The sequence below is a fragment of the Malus sylvestris genome, chromosome 17, assembly GCF_916048215.2.
Source record: "Malus sylvestris chromosome 17, drMalSylv7.2, whole genome shotgun sequence".
Classification (NCBI taxonomy): Eukaryota; Viridiplantae; Streptophyta; class Magnoliopsida; order Rosales; family Rosaceae; genus Malus; species Malus sylvestris.
The window spans coordinates 2,666,287-2,687,763 of record NC_062276.1 but is presented as its reverse complement, the minus strand read 5'-3'; the positions used below and the strand labels follow the sequence as shown (position 1 = coordinate 2,687,763).

Genomic DNA, 21,477 nt, shown 5'->3' with positions numbered 1-21,477 from the left:
ATCGTGAATGTTCATCATGTATTGTACGGTTAGAAATTATTTCAAAATTTAAATTTTAAAATTAAATATGAAAATACATAATAAAAACTGATCGCATGATAATCGATGAACGATTACGATTGTGAGATTCCTAGAATCCCTGAAAAAAAGATCCGGAGAGGATCCTTTTCCAACAAACACTACGCAAGCTGTCCCTAATCAGATGATGAAAGGTTCCCTAATTTTTGTGGTCGCTCTTTCTCTAAAAATTTGAAAATATCTTCCCCACGTCAGTGCAGGAGATAAGAGTAGTGGTGAAGTTTCTATCTATTGTTTCGAGAGATACAACGAAATAGGGAGGGTGAGGGCTTAAGCTACAATGAATAAGACTATGAATGCCCTAAAGGACTTAACCTGTTGGAAGAGTGACAACCTTCACCGAGTGGAGGAGCCAATGCACCCGCCGCCGAGACGCAAAGCAGCCATTTTTTTTTTTTTTCTATGTTCACAAATCTGAATCCATCATATATATATATATAGTGGTCCAATTTAAAGATGATGGCAGAAAATCCTTAGGCGCTTTGTTGCTCTCTTGGCAAACTATGACCAATTCCAGATCATAAGGGAAAATTCTCTCTAATATGAAAAATGTGCTTTGCATAAAGTCTAGTTCCTTGATCATTGGATTGGCAAAGAAAAATTTGGCTTCAAATTAAAGTCAAACAAATTCTATTTGGTATTTGTTTAAATTTTATATTCGTTTAAATTAAAAGATTATGAAACTAATTCTTATGAGAGAAGAATGATTAACATGAAGGGGAACAAAACTACATGGCCGTTCCCTATCTCATGCTCATGCTGCGATTGTGAACCCATCTTTTATGACGATCGAACTCTTGAGTAGTTACATATTTAAGGTGCGCATATATATATAGTTTGGCTTACTGTACTTAATTAAAAAGTCTGGTGAAGTTTATCAAATATAATTTCCTCCATATCGACAATTAGAAAGTGATCCAAGAATAATAACAGTTCAAAAGAAGCGATCAAACAATTTACACATAGTGCCAAACCAAGTAATTGGATGAACAAACGTTACACGTTTTAAATTGGACCACTAGCGAAACTATGGACAACAGCAGGAGAGAAATTTTCTTGTAACTAAAGATGCTATGTGGCAAATATTTATTACAGTGTTTTTTTTTTTTTTTTACTGTGTAGCAAACATCTAAGTATCTAAGTGAGGAATAACATCACTAAAACTATATTTGTGGCGTTATTCCTCACTTAGCTCAGTTAGATTATTGATAATGTTTTCCTGAAAAGGGGGAACCAAAAAGATTCTTAAGAATGGCACAAAGTGGGAATTAGGGACTGCAAATACTTCTTTTTGACCCATTGAAAAAGCGTTTAGAGTATGAATGATTTGCGATTATGTTGGAGAGGCTCTTTTACTGAATGTCGGAACATAGTAATGTGAAATTGATCCCCCTTGTGTGAGAAAAAATTGCACCAAGTTGCAGACTATCATTCGATGACTTTCTGCATCATGCGTTATTTCATTGGACTCTGACTCTGGTTTGGTTTTGTAGGCAGTTGCTATTGTGTGCAGTTTTTCAGCTTTGGGTAATTCATCAAGGGCGAGGCTAAATCATTGGGAATTGGAAACTCTGTTTCATGCGTTTGGACATGCTCTTCATTCGTTGCTTTCAAGAACGGTATCCCAGAAATTCCTTAAGATTGTGGGAAACAAGCTATATCACCCCTCCCCGACTTTATCATAAATTCATAATACGTTTGTTGTTTGTATTTTTCTGTTGCATTTTGCTGTAGGATTACCAAAACTTTTCTGGTAGCGCCTTCAACCCTTTTTGAGTGAGTTATATGCTCTGATTGTTATCCCCATCATTCTTTTAACTGATGAAAAATCTATACATCTGTGTAGGAATATATGAAAAAGAATGTGGTTGAAAATAGTTTTGACATGCTGCTTTTGTAACGTGCGTGACTTTCTGAATTCTCAGTGTATTAGAAATGGCAGTGTAAATGTTTAATGTTTGGTTGAATAATAATAACCTATGAGATAACAACTCTGGTGATATGTCTAGGTACTATTCGTTGGATTACCGAGTGTTGAGGAGATTTGCCAAACACAATTCGACTGGTGAAATCATCCCCGAGGAACTAGTAATGCAGGGTGCGAGAAAGATGTTTGCTGCAACTGATTTGCAACGACAGGTTATTATTTTATTGTCTTTGCTTTATAAATCAACAAGGATGGATATATATCACTGTAATTATTATGTCTGGAAGAGAAGAGAAGATTAACCAATATTGTTTTGCTTGCTTCTTGTTTCCTCCTAATGATCAGAACTTTTATGCTGCTGTTGGCCAAACATTCTTTGGGGAACAGCCAACCCCACCAACAAGTATCATTGTGGCGGATCTTAAAAGAGAATATACTAGTTGGAAGCACGTCGAGGGCACACACTGGCATACCCGATATAATCACCTTGTGAATTATGGTGCAGGTACGTACCTTGAGAATTAGATGATGCGTAGATATTGGATAGATTTTCGTACATGGCATTTGGCAGATAAATGTGCTTTTCTTGCTTGCGCACGCAGGTTATTATAGCTACTTGTATGCGAAATGTTTTGCGGCAACGATATGGCTGAAGCTGTGTGAGGAGGATCCATTGTCATTAGCTACAGGAAGTGCTTTAAGACTGAAGTTGTTACAGTATGGGGGAGCGAAAGAAGCAGCTGATTTGTTAAATGGTCTTGTCGGAGGTGGAGGAGGAGGAGATGGTGGGATTATTGTAAGGGATTGTGATGGAGGAGGAAAGGTTCCTCATACTACTTGTCTTTGTACTGAAATGAACACATTAAGGAACCAGTTGATGAATGTTGTATAAAAATGGAGAGATTTTATGGTTGTAAAGGATTGATTGATGAAATGACAATGTTTCATCGGTTGAATGATTGTATAACATTTAATAGCATTTAGAAAGTTTATCAGTGCTATAAGGGGGCGTTTGTTTGCCTTCTTTAGCTTTCACTGGACTGGATTGGATTAAAGATTTAGTGCAATCTGTGTTTGTTTGCTCTCGGGACTAACATTAGTGGTACTAGCGAGGACTCGCCTCGACTAACAACGACGCTAGCTGGTCTTAGCGTGTCCCCTCTGGAACCATGGGACTAGCTAAGACGCCTCACTCTGCTATCACCTCCTCTATCTACCTCTCTCGTTCTCTCATGGCTGCTCGTGTCCTAGAATCACGTCCTCTCCCTCTCTCCTCGCGTCCTCTCTTCTATCCTCTATCCTGCGAAATCACACCACCAGACCAAGCACAAACTGACCTAACCTGCCGGCGCCGGACTGGCTGAAGATGAAGATGTCAGGGCAGAAGATATGGCCGAAGGGGCCGGATCAGATGATGTCCATGGTACCGGGCTCAAGATCCATGAGGACAGCGTGGGGAACGTACCTGCCACCGGAGGCCTCATTGTAGTAGATGTTGATCCTCTCGAGCTGGAGATCGGAGCCGGCGTCTCCGTGGTGCCTTCCGGTGGGGTCAACGCCGTGCCCGTCGTAGATGACCTCCCAGAACTTGGAGCCGATCTGGTTGCCGCATTGGCCTCCCTGGATGTGCAGGTTCTCTCTCTCTCAAGGAGATGAGATTCTTGAAAATTATGGAATTTGGACGAAAAAAAGGAGAGGGAAGAGAGATTCTTAGTCCAAAATTGTGGAATTTGGACGGAAAAAAAGCTAAGGGAAGAGAGATGTTTCTTAGTCCAGAGAGAGTGTTCTGGAACAAGAAAAAGAAAAAGAAAAAAAACAGAATTAATTATTATTATTTTCATTATCCTGCTTTTTAGTCCAACACTATCAAACGCTTCACAAAAATAGTCCAACTTAGTCTAGTCTAAGCCAGTCCAGCTTAGTCCTTGAAACTAATCCAGTTCGAGATAGTCCGGTGTAACAAACGCACAAGGGGTAACATAGCATTGGAGAAAATGTTATGGAACACTTTCTATATAGCAATTTTGGGTTTGCTATAGAAAGTGGTTTGTGGTGTAGTAAGTGATCGACAACCGCGACCACGGAGAGAGCAAATTTGCTGAGTACTCAAGTAGCAAGGGCGCGGAGGACGAAGCTGCCTTCTAGTATGACCGAGTTCTAGTCAAGTCCCTTTTGTATTTGTTTGACTTATAACATATTGTCTTCTGGCTGGCAAAATGTTCGGAGATTTTCTCATTAGTGGATTTTGCTTTGTTAAATCCTATGTGACTGCATAACGTGTTTTGTTGTGAATTTATATTTCATCGCTTCTAATATGATTGCAAATATATTTGAATCTTACTATCTGATATAAATGGATGGACCGTATCTTTTGTCAAAAGAGTTCAAATCCAAACCCCAACACATGCGTCCAGAGTCCAAACTCCAAAATTAAAGGCAAATTAATCAATCCAAAGGGGATCCGATCCAAAGGCAAATCAGATCATGCAAGTGCATCAGAATGATCAATTCTTTTTTCTTTGGTTCGTTTTGAGAAGCTTGCCAAGGCCAAGGGGTTATATTTTAAATCATTAAATCATATTAGTATTATTATTGTTCTTATTATTATTGTTATTCTATTTTTTTTTTTTTGGATAATTGAAACCTTATTCCTTTTTTATTTTTGATCAATGTCCCTTGACTTTTCTTCATGTCATTATTTGAATATTAAATTATTTACAAGTCATTATATGTCAATTTAAATTGAAAATATGGGTACAAATTAAAATTCAAAATTATGAGTACAAATTAAAACTAAAAAGAATATCGGTATAAATTAAAAAATGGGTTATTTTGGTTCCAGTCCCTAATTAACCTAGTTGTTAGAATGAAACCTTATTTGTTTAAATAGCAAGGTCCCTAGAATCATTTAAGGAATTTAACTTTTAAATTTATGCATTCAATATCCTACAAATTATGAAATTTAAACAAATCCAAATAATATTGTTACAAGTATAACAATTACTTAAAAGTCAATAATAGAGTAATTTGTTCTTCACATAGTTCTAGCAAAAAAAAAATGTACCCACGTAATTATTAATATAGTGCAAGAAATAACCATTGATATATTTTAAAACATAAAATAAACACACACTCACACACACACACATATATATATATATATATATATATATATATATATATATGAGAACATAATTTATCCTTAAAATAAATATGTGACAACCCATCCTTACATTTACAATTTTATTAATTTTAAAAATATAAATTTATGAAAATGCCCTTAGATACAAGGTTGTTGACTTTCGTTGACCATCCTTTCGCGACGGGTACAAGCTACTATTTTAGTGTATTCTCGAAACACTCGACAGTACGAACACGTAGGTGCAAATGGAAAATATAACAAAGATTTTACATATCGAAACATCAAACATTTTTCGAATATTTTGTGTTTCGTCTTTAGTGACATTGTTTTGTGAGCCACTAGGGCCCACATATTTCACCTTGTACCCGTGAGTCCCCCTCTCATTTTCTGAAAATATCATGGTCTCTCTCTCTCTGAACACTCTCACTCTCTCAAACTCTCTCCCTCACTCCCGGCCCTCTCCTTCCTTCCAAAAAAACCAACCCTCCTAGAGGGTTTTCACTCAAACAGTAACACACAACAACAACCTAGACTACACCACAACCTTCCCACAAACTCAAGGAAAGTCACTGTGCAAATCTGGAATTTTCCAGGCCGTGGTCGTTTGGTCATATTTCAGGTCATTTTATGACCAACTCCGGCCACCACTCGATCCCCACTTGGTATGAATCTGTTCTCCACATTCCTGACTACATTTTGGCTTTTGAATCATTGAGTTTGGTTAAATATCGAACTAGAAATTAGCTTTCAAATTTGGAATGAAATATCTCAAATTCTGGAAAACTTAGATAGTGGCCATTTGGCCACATTCAAGCCATTTTTCCGTCCCACACCGACCTTAACTTGGCTCTATTTTGGTATGGTTTTGTTTCTTGCATTTCCTACTTCACTTAGGTCTTTGAATAATCAATTTTGGTTGAGAAACGAATGAGATATCGTTGTTTAAAGTTTGAGTTTCACCCCTTTTCAGTCGAAAATCTGCAGTGAAGGAAAATGGGGAAATCGGTGGGCTCAAGCCCAAAAGCCCGGCCCTTATTCTTTTGGTCCAAACTTTTGGGCCATTGACCCATGCCTCTTTAACCTAAGGTCCAGTTGGTTCATTAACCTAATTGGGCTCAGAATATTTTTTGGAATATTCTTGAACCCTCTTAGTTCTTAGGCTAATTTTGATGTTCCGAGTCTATTTTTAACATCCATTTAATGAAATTCTAAAGTTTTAACGTGGTTGACAACTGGGGCGTCTCAGTTGATTTTTTAGAATCGATTGTTGACTTTTTACAAAATTTGCTCGGGATTCTCATTAGCGTATTTCGACACACTGATTCCGAATCCGTCGTTTGTTATTCCAAATTCAAGCGTTTTAATTGAGTTTTACTAATGAGTCTCAATATTATGCTTAGGTGCGATTACTATCGGAGACTCCGGTTTCGTAGCTCGAACGAATGTGTCATTGTAAGTAACTTTGAGTGGGCAATTTATTTTTATACCTATACATAGTTATAGTTCCCATAAATGTGTGTTTCATTTTACGCTTATATTGCCAAGTATCGTTATTGTGATATAAATTGTGATAAATGCTGCTATATGGTTGTGATATTGTTGTCATGACATGCATACATATTTGTACATGCTCATCTTGCTGCACCTTGGTGCTAGTACTCGCCCCAGGGCAAGGGCCAGTCCTTCTCGTGTAAGTTCACATCCGCATCGTTTGCTTGCCTTGGATCCAAATTAGGTGTCAGTCCTGTCGTACAGATTGCATTAGACAATTCCGACTCGTATCTGACTGTGCTTCTGCACCAGCCTTCACGTGATCGTAGTACTAGAGTGTATTGATTATATCCAGTCCTGTTCGGGTCAGAAATTATTTGTACGAACTCGTGCGTCAGCTTAGATGGATGAGCACTTAGTTATACTTGATTATCAATAATTATATTACTGCGGCATTTGATATATCATGATTGGGTATAATTCTGGTTATATGGTTGTTGTACTTTTGTTACATACTTAGTATGTTTTACGAAAACTATACTTGTTTTACAGCAAGGGGTTACTATGTTCGAAAATAAAGGTTTTCTTACAAACGTTGTTTTGTTGACCCACTCAACTTTGTTTTTCGCCCCTCCAGGTTTAGTTGTTGTGCTTACGTGTAAACGAGGATCCTGGTAAATCTCAGGAGATGGTTATCTTTAGTGGTATAACCCTCTTCCTATTTTTTATAATGTCTTATGCTTTGACATCACATGTGAAATAAGTTCAATCTCGCTCACCCGCGCACTCTTTTGATCATGAACTTTTAGGTTTAAATTAATTAACATCATTTTCCCACTACACTACACTTTATGGCTTTGTCACCCTCCAGGTGTCGGCCAACACAACTCGATTCGGAATTCAAGTGGACATTCCAAATCGGGATGTGTCAAAATACACCAAGTATCTCTTTAGAGACTCACTTTTCAATCCACTGGAGATTCATTTTGTCCATATATTTGTTTTATACTTTTATACGATAGTTGTCTCTATTTAAGAACTTCACTGAAAAAGCTCTTAGAGAAAGTAATATATTTATATCCATATGCATGGCACCAATATGAAAGTTAATTAGGCATGGTTTGATGAGTTTTGCATGGCACCTATATAAAATCATAAGAATATCAAACCTTCTAATTAAGAAAAAACTAAACTACGAACGTTATTAAACTAGATACAAAATTAACCATGAGAATGACCAAGTTTAGCGGACATTATTAAACCAGATATAAGTTTAGTGAACGTTATTAAACCATACACAAATTTAGCGAATACATCATCTGCTATATATACTACCTTCTCACTGAAATTCATCTCCTTTTCTTTCAAACAGAAAATACATTTGACCTAATTAGATACATCAAGGATATTGCAAACAGAAAATCATCTCATTTTCTTTCAAATTCCTTTGAAAATTCAATACAAAAACAACTACTAACAGTATGCATGCCCTTGAAAGTTGACACTTTGATTTTATCTTTTATTTAGTGCATTTTTCTTGGGTATGTGTGTATATGTATTTCAGCATAATTTTAAAGGTCAGCAGACAATACTTTTGATTTTATTTTGTCATGGTAATGTCCCATGCATATTACAATACAAAAGCTAGCATCCCTAAATAACGTATACATATTCAGGGCGGGTTTGGTGATTTTTCTTTTTTTGGAAGAATTAGAGGATCCATGTCAATTAAGGGTGCATGTTCAAAAGATTGGGTAAGTAATGATCAACTACTGCAAGGGAGATTTTGCAGTTATTGGTTGCTTTATTTTGGACCTTAGCTCCTCATCAGAAATCGATGCATTGCCAGAGAAGAAGGGCAAATTGGATTAATGTGGATACGTGACTAGTCTGGTGATCGATTAATAAGGAGAGATGAGAATTAACCTTCAACGACCTATATATGTAAAGCATTCAAATAACTCTTGAAGTCTTGATCCCTAAGACTCAAACATTTCCTTCCAAAACAAATCGACTGTGCCTTCTCTCCCTGTATGACTCAACCAGTTCCTTCCAACATCAAGCAATCATGCTGAAATTTGCCATTTCACTTATGAGAAAAAATGTCCCTGCAGCTGAAGCCAATGTCCTCCTAGCTAAGATTATGGCAAAGTTGCAATTTGACAACAATGTCTTGAGAAACAACAACTGCAAATTGGAGAAGCACTTGGAAGCCAGGGTGAAAATTTTGGAAGCCATAAATGACCTACGTGATCAGGACATGGCCTACATCACTTCTGTTCAACATGCTAAGCTCCTAGATCGACTCCGAATGGGTGATAAGTTAACAGACAAAGGAAAGGGCCTGCTGAACAGCGAGGGGAAGTTGAAAACGAATCTAGAAACCAAGATGATGAGAGAGGAAGAGAGTAAGCTGGCTAAGGTGCCACTGTGGCAAGGAAAACACCATTGTCATCCTTAAGGATTTGTCCAAATGTGCAAGAAATGGCATTCATCAATTCTGCGACAAGAAAGACCTCAATGTCGAGGAGGTCAAGGTCTTGCCCACTGGTGTGAGGATCGACTAATATTGAAAGCTTTGGTGGCTTCCCGTTATCCCATTATCTATTGACCACCTATAGATAGATAAATAGATAGATAATGGAGATAATGGGGAGTCAACAAAGCTTTCAATATTAGTCGATCCTTACACCGGCGAGCAGGACATTGACCTTCTCGACATCAAGGCATTTCTTGTCGCAAATTGATGGATGGTACTTCTTGCACATTTGGACAAATCCTTGAGGATGTTAACACTGTTTCCGTGCCACAGTGGCACCTTAGGCAGCTTGCTCTCTCCCCATTTTAGCTTCTAGCTTCGTTTTTGGCTTCTTCTCGTTGTTCAACGGGCCTTTTCCTTTGTCTGTTAACTTATCACCCCTTAAGAGTCGATCTAGTTGCTTTGCATGTTGAACATAAGTGATGTAGGCCTTGTCCTGATCACGAAAGTCGTTTATGGCTTAAAAAAATTTCACCCAAGTTTTCAGGTGCTTTTCCAATTTGCAGCTGTTGTTTCTCAGGACATTGTTGCCAAATTGCAGCTTTGCCATAATCCCAGCTGGATAGACATTGGCTTCAACTGCATGAACAATTTTTCTCATAAGTGAAATGGCAAATTTCAGCATGATTGTTTGCTGTTGGAAGGAACTGGTTGAGTAATATAGGGAAAGAAGGCACAGTCGATTTGTTTTGGGAGGAAATATTTGAGTCTTAAGGATCAAGACTTAAGAGTCATCCGAATGCTTTACATATATAGACCGATGAGGCTTAGTTCTCATCTCTCCTTATTAATCAATCACTAAACTAGTCACATATCTATATTAATCCAATTTGTCCTTATACTCTGGCAATGTGTCGGTTTCCGATGAGGAGCTAGGGCCCAAATCAAGTAACCAATAACTGCAGAATTGTCACATCCTAGGCTCGTCTAGCACGATATTGCCCGCTCTGGGCTTATCATTCCCTCACGGGTTTGTCACACCCCAGGGAGTCACCCATCCTAGGACTACTCTAGCCCAAACTTGCTTAACTTCGGAGTTTCGATGGAATCTGAAGCCAGTGAGTTTCCAAAAGATCTCGTTCTATATGGAGGTGGGCATGTACATATAAGGCACATCACTCTTTTTCCGTTGGTCGATGTGGGATGTCACAATCCACCCCCTTAGGGGCCCGACGTCCTCGTCGGCACACTCGCACCACACGGCAGAGTGGCTCTGATACCATTTTATCACATCCCAGACTCCAGTGAGGTTAATCCTAGGGCACAAACTTGCTTAACTTTGGAGTTTCGATGGAATCCGAAGCCAGTGAGTTCCCAAAATGCCTCGAGTTATATGGAGGTGGACATGTACATATAAGACACATCATCCCTTCTCCGTTGGTCGATGTGGAATGTCAAGAATCTCCCTTGCAGTAGTTGATCATTACTTACCCAATCTTTTGAAGGCAATTAAATCTCTATCAAATGTAATTCGTTGGGGACAGTCTTCGCTAATGTAGGGGATTCGAAGCCGGATCTCTCAAGATTTTGCGTCAGGCTAAAAAACCTTTCAATCTAATTTGACTCCACCTAACGCAGTCACTATCTCCCCATTAAAATCCCAGTTGTCATTCTGCTCTGGCAATGCACCGGTTTCCGATAAGTAGCTAGGGCCTCTAGCCAGATCCAAAATGATAAAGCAATCAAACCATTTATCGCCCTCCTCATTTGTCGTTCTGCGTGCGTGAATTTTTCTTGCAGGCTTTCCAGAGCAAAGATTGTCCCTAACCATTTACATTTGACAAAGATTTAATTGCCTTCAAAAGATAGGTAAGTAATGATTAATTAGTGCAAGGGAGATTCTGCAGTTATTGGTTGCTTTATTTTGGGCCTTAGCTCCTCATCGAAACCAGTGCATTGCCAAAGAAAAAGGACAAATTGGATTAATGTGGAGATGTGACTAGCTTGGTGATCGATTAATAAAGAGATATGAGAATTAAGTCTCATCGGCTTATATATGTAAAGCATTCAGATGGCTCTTTAAGTCTTGATCCCTAAGACTCAAACATTTCTTCCCAAAACAAATTGACCGTGCTTTCTCTCCCTGTATTACTCAATCAGTTCCTTCCAACAACATGCAATCATGCTTAAATTTGCCATTTCACTGATGAGAAAAATTGTCCCTACAGCTGAAACCAATGTCCCCCTAGCTGGGATTATGGCAAAGCTGCAATTTGGCAACAATGTCCTGAGAAACGACAGCTGCAAATTAGAGAAACACCTGGAAGTCAGGGTCAAAATTTTGGAAGCCATAAACAACCTACGTGATCAGGATAAGGCTTACATCGCTTCTGTTCAACATGCAAAGCTCCTGGATCAACTCCAAATGAGTGATAAGTTGACAGACAAAGGAAAGGGTCTGCTGAACAGCGAGGGGAAGCCGAAAACGAAGCTAGAAGCCAAGATGAGGAAAGAGGAAGATAGCAAACTGCTTAAGGTACCACTGTGGCATGGAAAACACCATTGTCATCCTCAAGGATTTGTCCAAATGTGCAAGAAGTGGCATCTATCAATTCTGCAACAAAAAAGGCCTTAATGTCGAGAAGGTCAAGGTCATGCCTACCGATGTAAGGATCGACTGATATTGAAAGCTTTGGTGGCTCCCCATTATCTACTGACAACCCATAGATAGATAATGGGGAGCCAACAAAGCTTTTAATATCAGTCGATCCTCACACTGACGGATAAGACCTTGAACTCATCGATATCAAGGCCTTTCTTTTCGCAGAATTGATGGATGACATTTCTTGCGCATTCGGACAAATCCTTGAGGATGTCAACGATATTTCTGTGCCACAGTGGCACCTTAGGCAGCTTGTTCTCTTCCTCTCTCTTTAACTGGGCTTCTAGCTTCGTTTCCGGCTTCCCCTCGCTGTTAAACAGACTATTTCCTTTGTCTGTCAACTTATCACCCTTTCGAAGTCGATCTAGGAGCTTTGCATGTTTAACAGAAGTGATGTAGGCCCTATCTTGATCATGTAGGTCGTTTATGGCTTCCAAAATTTTCACCCAAGCTTATAGGTGCTTCTCCAATTTCCGGCTGTTGTTTCTCAAGGCATTGTTGCCAGATTGCAGTTTTGCCATAATCCCAGCTGAAAGGACATTGGCTTTAGCTGCAGGGACAATTTTTCTCAACAGTGAAATGACAAATTGCAGCATGATTGCTTGCTGTTGAACGAACTGGTTGAGTAATATAGGGAGAAAAGACACAGTCGATTTGTTTTGGTAGGAAATATTTGAGTCTTAGGGATCAAAACTTAAGAGTCATCTGAATGCTTTACATACATAGGCTTAGTTCTCATCTCTCCTTATTAATTGATTACCAAACTAGCCACATTAATCCAATTTGTCTTTCTTCTCTGGCAATGCACGGCCAAAGCAACCAATAACTGCAGAATCTCCCTTGCACTAGTTAATCATTACTTACCCAATCTTTTGAAGGCAATTAAATCTTGTCAAATGTAAATAGTTGGGGACAGTCTTCGTTCTGGAAAGCCTGTAAGAAAAATTCACGCACGCAGAACGACAAATGAGGAGGGCAATAAATGGTTTGATTGCTTTATCATTTTGGATCTGGTCAGATGCCCTAGCTACTTATCGGAAACCGGCGCATTGCCAGAGCAGAAGGACAATTGGGATTTTAATGGGGAGATAATGACTGCGTTGGGTGGAGTCAAATTAGATTGAAGGGTTTTTGAGTTGTTTTCCATAAACATATGGTACCGGAGGGGAAGAGGGCTATTCTTTTTATAAAATGAAATAAAATAAGGGGAAACTTGATATAAGTCCAATTTTTTGAGCTAATAGTAAGAATATTCCAGTTTATTAAAATAAGTCCAATTTCTTTTATTTAATTATCAAGAATTATCTCTTTAATGAAAAAATTTATTATAAAAATCAAATTTCTTCTTAATTATCTCTTTGATTATTTCTTTTTATTTATTTGTTATTTTTTGTTCTTCCTCCTACTTTAACCCATTTATAGATTTTATTTTAATTTTTATAATCAACCTATATCACAGATTAATTGTATTTATCTACCTATATGACAGATTCTTTTTCATAGTCAAACTGTCACAGATTAATGTGTCTTGCTTGTAGGTATATATATATTTTTTTTACATTTTAGTTAGGTTTCATATTTCACTTATAAGTATAATATACATTCATATATTTGCTACTTGAGTTAGGGTAGAATGTTTTACAAATAGATTTATGTTAGTATATTATTATTTTTTGTTATATGATATTAATTAGATATTTTGGAGTTGGAAAATGCATAATATCAAAAGATTTTAATTGATTTTTAATATTTTTAGAAAATATAAAATGAGCATAAAAGAATTAAAACCATATAATTAGATAACTAGATTCATTTCTAAAAACACTTTATATTTTTGGACCTAGATCTAAAAACCCCATAAAATAAAGTACAAGATCTACAATATCTTTGGCATATAGGCCATGGATTGTTACCATAAATGCGAAAATGGGGTTGTTTGAACTGCCCAATTCAATTTTGCCAGATCCAGCAGTTGGGGCTACCTTCCCTCATAACTCCCCATTAACCCCACTCTGATGTAGGGGATTCGAAGCCGGATCTCTCAAGATTTTGCGTCAGGTTCAAAAACCCTTCAATCTAATTTGACTACACCCAACGCAGTCACTATCTTCCCATTAAAATCCCAGTTGTCATTCTGCTCTGGCAATGCGCCGGTTTTCGATAAGTAGCTAGGGCCTCTGGCTATATCTTAAATGATAAAGCAATCAAACCATTTATCGTTTTGCGTGCGTGAATTTTTCTTGCAGGCTTTTCTAGAGAAAAGACTGTCCCCAACCATTTACATTTGACAGAGATTTAATTGCCTTCAAAAGATTGGGTAAGTAATGATTAACTAGTGCAAGGGAGATTCTGCAGTTATTGGTTGCTTTATTTTGGGCCCTAGCTCCTCATCGAAACTGGCGCATTGCCAGAGAAGAAGGACAAATTAGATTAATGTGGAGATGTGACTAGTTTGGTAATCGATTAATAAAGAGGGATGAGAACTAAGCCTCATCGGCCTATGTATGTAAAACATTCAGATGATTTTTAAGTCTTGATCCCTAAGACTCAAACATTTCTTCCCAAAACAAATCGACCGTGCCTTATCTCCCTGTATTACTCAACCAGTTCCTTCCAACAACATGCAATCATGCTTAAATTTGTCATTTCACTGATGAGAAAAATTGTCCCTACAGCTGAAGCCAATGTCCCCCTAGCTGGGATTATGGCAAAGCTACAATTTGGCAACAATGTCCTGAGAAACGACAGCTGCAAATTAGAGAAACACCTGGAAGTCAGGGTCAAAATTTTGGAAGCCATAAACAACCTACGTGATCAGGACAAGGCTTACATCGCTTCTGTTCAACATGCAAAGCTCCTGGATCGACTCCGAATGGGTGATAAGTTGACAGACAAAGGAAAGGGTCTGCTGAACAACGAGGGTAAGCCGAAAACGAAGCTAGAAGCCAAGATGTGGAAAGAGGAAGAGAGCAAACTGCTTAAGGTGCCACTGTGGCATAGAAAACACCATTGTCATCCTCAAGGATTTGTCCAAATGTGCAAGAAGTGGCATCCATCAATTCTGCGACGAAAAAGGCCTTCATGTCGAGAAGGTTAAGGTCATAACCACCGGTGTAAGGATCGACTGATATTGAAAGCTTTATTGGCTCCCCATTATCTACTAACAACCCATAGATAGATAATAGAGAGCTAACAGAGCTTTTAATATCAGTCGATCCTCACACCGGCGGGTAAGATCTTGAACTCATCGACATCAAGGCCTTTCTTCTCGTAGAATTGATGGACGACACTTCTTGCGCATTTGGACAAATCTTTGAGGATGTCAACAGTGTTTCCGTGACACAGTGGCACCTTAGGCAGCTTGTTCTCTTCCTCTCTCTTTAACTTGGCTTCTAGCTTTGTTTCCGGCTTCCCCTCGCTGTTCAACAGACTATTTCCTTTGTCTGTCAACTTATCACCCCTTCAGAGTCGATCTAGGAGCTTTGTATGTTGAACAGAAGTAATGTAGGCCTTATCTTGATCACGTGGATCGTTTATGGCTTCCAAAATTTTCACCCTAGCTTCCAGGTGCTTCTCCAATTTGGGCTGTTGTTTCTTAAGACATTGTTGCCATATTGCAGCTTTGCCATAATCCCAGCTGAAGGGACATTGGCTTCAGCTGCAGGGATAATTTTTCTCAACAGTGAAATGACAAATTTCAGCATGATTGCTTGCTGTTGGACGAACTGGTTGAGTAATACAGGGAGAGAAGACACGGTCGATTTGTTTTAGGAGGAAATATTTGAGTCTTAGTGATCAAAACTTAAGAGTCATCTGAATGTTTTACATATATAGGCCGATGAGGCTTAATTCTCATCTCTCCTTATTAATCGATTACCAAACTAGTCACATCTCTACATTAATCCAATTTGTCTTTCTTCTCTGGCAATGCGCGTGTTTCCGATGAGGAGCTAGGGCCCAAAATAAAGCAATCAATAACTACAGAATCTCTCTTGCACTAGTTAATTATTACTTACCCAATCTTTTGAATGCAATTAAATCTCTGTCAAATGTGAATGGTTGGGGACAGTCTTCGCTCTGGTGAAAAATTCATGCACGCAAAACGATAAATGGTTTGATTGCTTTATCATTTTTGATCTGGCCAGAGGCCCTAGCTACTTATCGGAAACCGGCGCATTGCCAAAGCAGAAGGACAACTGGAATTTTAATGGCGAGATAGTGACTGCGTTGGGTGGAGTCAAATTAGATTGAAGGTTTTTGAGTTGTTTTCCATAAACATGTGGTACCTAAGAGGAAGAGGACTATTCTTTTTATAAAATTAAAAAATGAAATAACATTAACAATGATAATCTGATTTGCAGAGTCTTCAACATTAACAACGATAATGAACACGTTACCTTGAACCCAGTTTATTTTTAACTCCCCATTTGTTAAGGGGTTTCTTTGACAGCACCGCACCTACTAGCTTCACTCCCTGCTCCATGCTAGAAATCTTCAGAGACTCGTCCAGGTGAACCACCAGCTCATCTACCTCTGATTGATCCCTCCCCTCCCAGATACCACAACAGAAGAATGAACACAGAATCAACGTGTTCCAATATCGTCTCAGAACCTCCTTCACGCCCACTTGATGAGAATAATTTTTGTATTCTATCTTTGCCATATAGGCCATGGATTGTTGCCATAAATGCGAAAATGGGGGTTGTTTGAACTACCCAATTCAATTTTGCGAGACCCAGCGGTTGGGGGTACCTTCCCTCATAACTCCCCATTAACCCCACTCTGATGCAAGAGAAACTTTTTCAGGTTCTGGTCACATACGACCCCTGGTGTTCCAACAAATGAAAATTAGACACGTGGCTTTTCCATGTTTCAATTAAATTGCATTCTGATAATTCCCTTCGTTACTGATATTGTTGTGTTTATGGTTGAAATGAGAGGGAAGAGGGATAGATTCAACACAACAACAATGGGAGGATGATGGGGATGATGATGATGTCAATGATGAGACGGAGCCCGAGAGCAACGCTGAGAAGAGCTACGTTCATAAAACTAGTATACATGCCTGTGATTCAGTGGATAACTCGTCGTAGAAACTACTAAATTGTGGCATTTACTGTTCTTGGTCAAAAGAAACTGTGGTATTTCTTATTTGTAACATTACAATGACTAATTTGATATGGTATCAGGATTTATGACGACGAGTATCATTTAATTATGATACTCTCCTTTCTCGAGTCTCAATTATATCATGGTTCATGACGATAAACAACATTTTACTATACTCTCTTGAGTCTCGATTATCATGGATGTGGCATGTTACATCATATTCTTGAGTGAAAGTTTATACATTTCAAACGAATGTTCTATAATGACAAAAAATTTCCTTTTTTTTTCATCTATAGAGCAACAGGATCCTCAAAAACTTGGAACTTGGGCAATGGGGCCAACCCTTGGGCACACAGTGCCATATTCGTAACCCATTTCAGTAGCACACAATTGTTATTGCAAGGGGTATGATTCTCTTTCCTCGTAGTTTCTTTCTCCTTACCTTATTTTCTTTCTAAATCGATTAAGTTATGTCAATGTTTTATATTAATTTTTTAATAATCATAAAAAAAATTGTAAGAGAATGAGAAAGGGACGAGAATAGAAGGGAAAAAACCTTACTCTTATTTGCAATCTATAAAGCATGTCGTCCTCTTTAAATTGGACCACTATAAATTGTGTGATGGATTCAGATTTGTGGACACCCAAAGACAAACTAAAAGCGGCGGGAAAAGATTCGATTTTTTGGTTGCAACCAATACAGTCTCAATGGCGTTACCTCCCTCATAATTATTTTTTACATGGGGAGATAATAATAGTATATTAGTATTAGTATATGTAATATTTTAGGGTCTTTACCATCGTAAGTGTTGTGTGGGACTTATGTATGACATTGCATCAGCAAATGCTAACGAGTGAGTATCTATCAATATGTAAAAGGTGAGTAAGAGAAATTGACGTGCAACATTTACATGAATGAGATTTGTTTTCCACTCAAAATCAATCTTGAACCCCAATATTTGAGTCCTTATATGGATTAGCTAGTTCGCTCGGCGGACCTTAAAATTTCTCTCTTACTATGGGGACTTCAACTCAGACCTGTAGGAAGCCTTCTAGACTCTATGCACAAGGACATTTGGAGATGCTTGTAGTCCCTCCAGAAGCATGCCTTAAAAGGTTGGTCAGAAAATGTATAGTATGACGTCGACATAAGGGATTGCGCCGGTGTCAAATCTATAGTAAATTGACAAACACTACGCTAGCTATCCCTTTATTCCTCGACCCGACTTCTATATCCTCTCAGTTCTCATACATTCTCATTCCTTTCTAATTTGTGCGGTCACGGTTAAGTTACGTCAATATTTTATATTGATTTTTTATAGAGATAATAATACAAAAAGCAATAGTGATATAAAATGTTAATGTGGTTTAACTGTGACCTCACAAATAGGAGGGGATGAGAGTGTATGGGAACTGGAAGGGCAGAGAAGCCAGGTCCTATTTCTCAGTTTGGTGAATCAGATGATGGAAGGTTCCCTAATTTTTGTGGTCGCTCTTTCTCTACAAATTTGAAAATATCTTTGCCACGTCTGTGCAAGAGAGAAGAGTAGTGGTGAAGTTTCTATCTAAGGAAAACTAATGATAAGGGTTTGAAAACTTTGAGTTTTAACGATAAAGACAAAATAAAATGTTAAGTGAATAGTATCATATTTGACTTTTTAGTATAAAAATGTGATTTTTTGTTAAAGTGAACAGTATTACGGGCTTTTCGTTAAAACTCCCTTCCATCTATTGTCTCGATAGATACAATGAGATAGGGAGGGTGAGGATTAAGCTACAATGAATAAGACTATAATTTATAACTTATAATCATGTATTAAACTTGTGATTTAAGAAGGTTCAAAATAAAAATTCGATATAAATGAAGAAAAATATCATTAAATTATAGCACCACCAACTATGGTTATTGAGAAGCGCGGTGGTGTTGTGCTAGGTTGGAACTTGGAAAGCATGGGTGGAGTTTTTATTGTTTAGTTTGTCTTGAATATACCAATTAGCTCTTACTCGAATAGTATCTCTCTTACAAGTTTCATACTTTAGCTCTTCTGGGTCCATTTGATAACTTAATTATGTTCAATTGGCAATCCAAGTTAGCAAAAAACCGTTAAGGAAAAAACCATTAGAATACAAAGTGAAATCACATGCAATTATCTAATTCGATGAAAGTTTTTTGTTTTTTGTTTTCAAGTGCCCTTCTATTATATAATGACATGTGATGTTTCATCTCGTATTATGAGCATAGTGAAAATGATCTTCAGTTGTACCAAATGATAATTATTGAAAAAGCCATACATAAGAGATTTTTTTTTTTGTGTGCATCAAGTGTCATAATCCAAGTAGTTGTATTTGCAACTACTTGTATTATAACATTTGATGTACAAACCATGTTCCAAACATTCAAAAATCTCTCCTTACAAACCCTAGCTATTTACTACTTCTCATTAGAATGAAAACGCTCGGAGCCTCACGACTGATTGTCTAAATTCTTGTTGGACAGCGTTGCCTCATCAATAAGCAACTGCAGCGTTGACCAGGACGACCCACCTTTCTTCACAGCCTTATCTGCCATGTCAGCAAACTCCTTCACTCTCTTCCTCACCTCCTCTCCCTTGTCTCCCACCATCAACTCTTTGACCGTCTTCTCCAACCCCTCTGCCTTCACAAACCCTTTCACTGAACCGTCACACGTCTCCACCCTCAGCCCCACCTTGATCTCCTCCACCACGAACCTGGCATTCAGTGGCTGCTCCGCCATTATCGGCCACGCCAGAATCGGCACTCCGGTGCATATGCTTTCCAACACCGAGTTCCATCCGCAGTGGCTCACAAAACCATGCACGGTCCCGTGCATTAAAATCCGCCTCTGGTCAACCCACTCATTAACCACCATTCCCCTCCCCTTCACTCTCTCTTCAAACCCTTTGATATCCCACGTGGCAGTCTCTGATGCGTACGATTTGCTTCTTATGACCCACATAAAGTGGACCATAGAGTTTTCCAACCCTAAAGCTATCTCTTGGAGCTGCTCAGCTGATAGCTCAGCTTGCGACCCAAACGCAACGTACAAAACTCTACGTCCCTCCTCCAGCTTTTTGTCCAGCCACTCAATCCAGATCGCCTTTTCATCACGATCGTGTGGTTCATCTTGTGCCAGCTGACAAAAGGGACCGACACACCAGGCCTTGGGCAAACACTCAGTGTTCCAGTACTCAACGAACACAGCTTCGAGCTCGTAGAAGCTGTTGACTATCATACCCAAGCTACGAACGGTTGACTCCAATATTTTCATGCTGAACTCAGAGGATGCATGTTGGACATCATCAGTAATAGTGGACTGGTTAAAGTCCTTTTTGGTAACTTTGATCCACGGAAACCGAGTTACGGTGACTAACTCCGTGTCGGAGTCGGCCCCGTCTAGGAGCCGGCTATCAGCAACGAGTTTAAACAGGGATAAGGCGTAGTTTCCCAAACCATAGAAAACAAATCTGGGGAAACCGAACTTGGCAGCGGAGTCGGCGGTCCACCAGAGGAAGCCGTCGGAGACCATGAAGCTGACGCCTGGAAGGGTTTGGAGGGCTCGCTCGAAGTCGGGTTGCATGTGGATGGTTGAGAGGGCGAAGGAGAAGAAGAGGTCCATTGAAGGGAGCTTGTCGGTGCTTTCGACGCCTGCGGGGATTCCAGGGACGATGTTTTGAGGGAAAGAGATGTGGACCACGTTAGCGGCAGCGGGAAGGGATTGGTGGATGAAGGTGCGGTTGGCGGGGGTGGTGAAGACGGTAACGGCGAGTCCCTGAGCGAGGAAGATGCGAGACAAGTTGAGGAGAGGGATGGTGTGGCCTTTCGCCATGAAGGGGAACAAAACTACGTGGCCCTTCTCAATCTCATGCTCATGCTGCGATTGTGAACCCATTTTTTATGACGATCGAATTTACAGACTCTTGAGTAGTTATGTTTTCAGGGGTGCATAATGTATATATAGGTTTTCTACAATGTTGTTAAGCGTAATTAAAAAGTGTAGTGAACTTTATCGAATATAATTTCCTCCATATGGACAACTGTAAAGTGATCCAAGAATCGTAACATTTCAAAAGAAGCGATCAAACAATTTACATAGTGCCAAACCAAGTAATTGGATGAACAAACGGTACACGCTTTAATGGACCACTAGCGAAACTACTGGCAGTGGCAGGAGAGAAATTTTCTTGTAACTAAGGATGCCATGTGGTAAATAATTATTAAACAGTGTTTATTTTTTTTGCTATGTAGCAAACATCTAAGTGAGAATAATACCACAATTAGGTCATGGTTGTAAAAAATGTTTATCTCCAGCGGCAGGCAAGCAAATTGGGTAGGCCTTAGAGGCGTGTTAGATCATAACACGTCGATGTGTGCGAGTCACTGTGGAAGCATGCAAGGACTGGCAGAAGATATAGGAGGCAGATACTCTGCCCTCCCACTTTCGTCCTCTCGTACCCTCCTGTTTGGTGTGGTCACGGTTAAGCCAAAAAGAAATAGTAATATAAAATATTAATATAAAACAAAAAAAAGTAATATAAAATATTAAATAAGACAAAAAAGAAATAGTAATA

General features: G+C 38.9%; 2 protein-coding genes and 2 long non-coding RNA genes across 5 annotated transcripts; 2 read left to right on the top strand and 2 right to left on the bottom strand.

Moving 5' to 3' along the window:
* Positions 1 to 1,486: 1,486 nt before the first annotated feature.
* Positions 1,487 to 2,961, top strand: LOC126610594 (mitochondrial intermediate peptidase, mitochondrial-like). Its single transcript, XM_050278696.1, has 5 exons — positions 1,487 to 1,697; positions 1,813 to 1,854; positions 2,088 to 2,217; positions 2,351 to 2,510; positions 2,608 to 2,961. The coding sequence occupies exons 1-5, from the start codon at positions 1,657 to 1,659 to the stop codon at positions 2,895 to 2,897; spliced, it is 663 nt and encodes a 220-aa protein (XP_050134653.1). The 5' UTR covers positions 1,487 to 1,656; the 3' UTR covers positions 2,898 to 2,961.
* A 2,738-nt stretch (positions 2,962 to 5,699) lies between these two features.
* LOC126610596 (uncharacterized) lies at positions 5,700 to 17,023 on the top strand. Of its 2 annotated transcripts, XR_007618583.1 has the most exons (4): positions 5,700 to 5,809; positions 6,548 to 6,599; positions 7,276 to 11,653; positions 14,763 to 17,023. It is a non-coding gene; the product is annotated as an uncharacterized LOC126610596 (long non-coding RNA). The 2 variants fall into 2 exon arrangements; XR_007618582.1 differs by having other exon boundaries at positions 6,548 to 11,653.
* Positions 13,561 to 16,612, bottom strand: LOC126610595 (uncharacterized). The gene is made up of 2 exons (XR_007618581.1): positions 16,177 to 16,612; positions 13,561 to 16,065 (listed from the first exon to the last, which is right to left on the bottom strand). It is a non-coding gene; the product is annotated as an uncharacterized LOC126610595 (long non-coding RNA).
* Positions 17,024 to 18,845: 1,822 nt separating the features above from the next.
* On the bottom strand, positions 18,846 to 20,818 carry LOC126610591 (UDP-glycosyltransferase 90A1-like). The gene has a single exon (XM_050278695.1). It carries the CDS (start codon positions 20,796 to 20,798, stop codon positions 19,353 to 19,355), a length of 1,446 nt encoding a protein of 481 aa, XP_050134652.1. The 5' UTR covers positions 20,799 to 20,818; the 3' UTR covers positions 18,846 to 19,352.
* Positions 20,819 to 21,477: the final 659 nt, after the last annotated feature.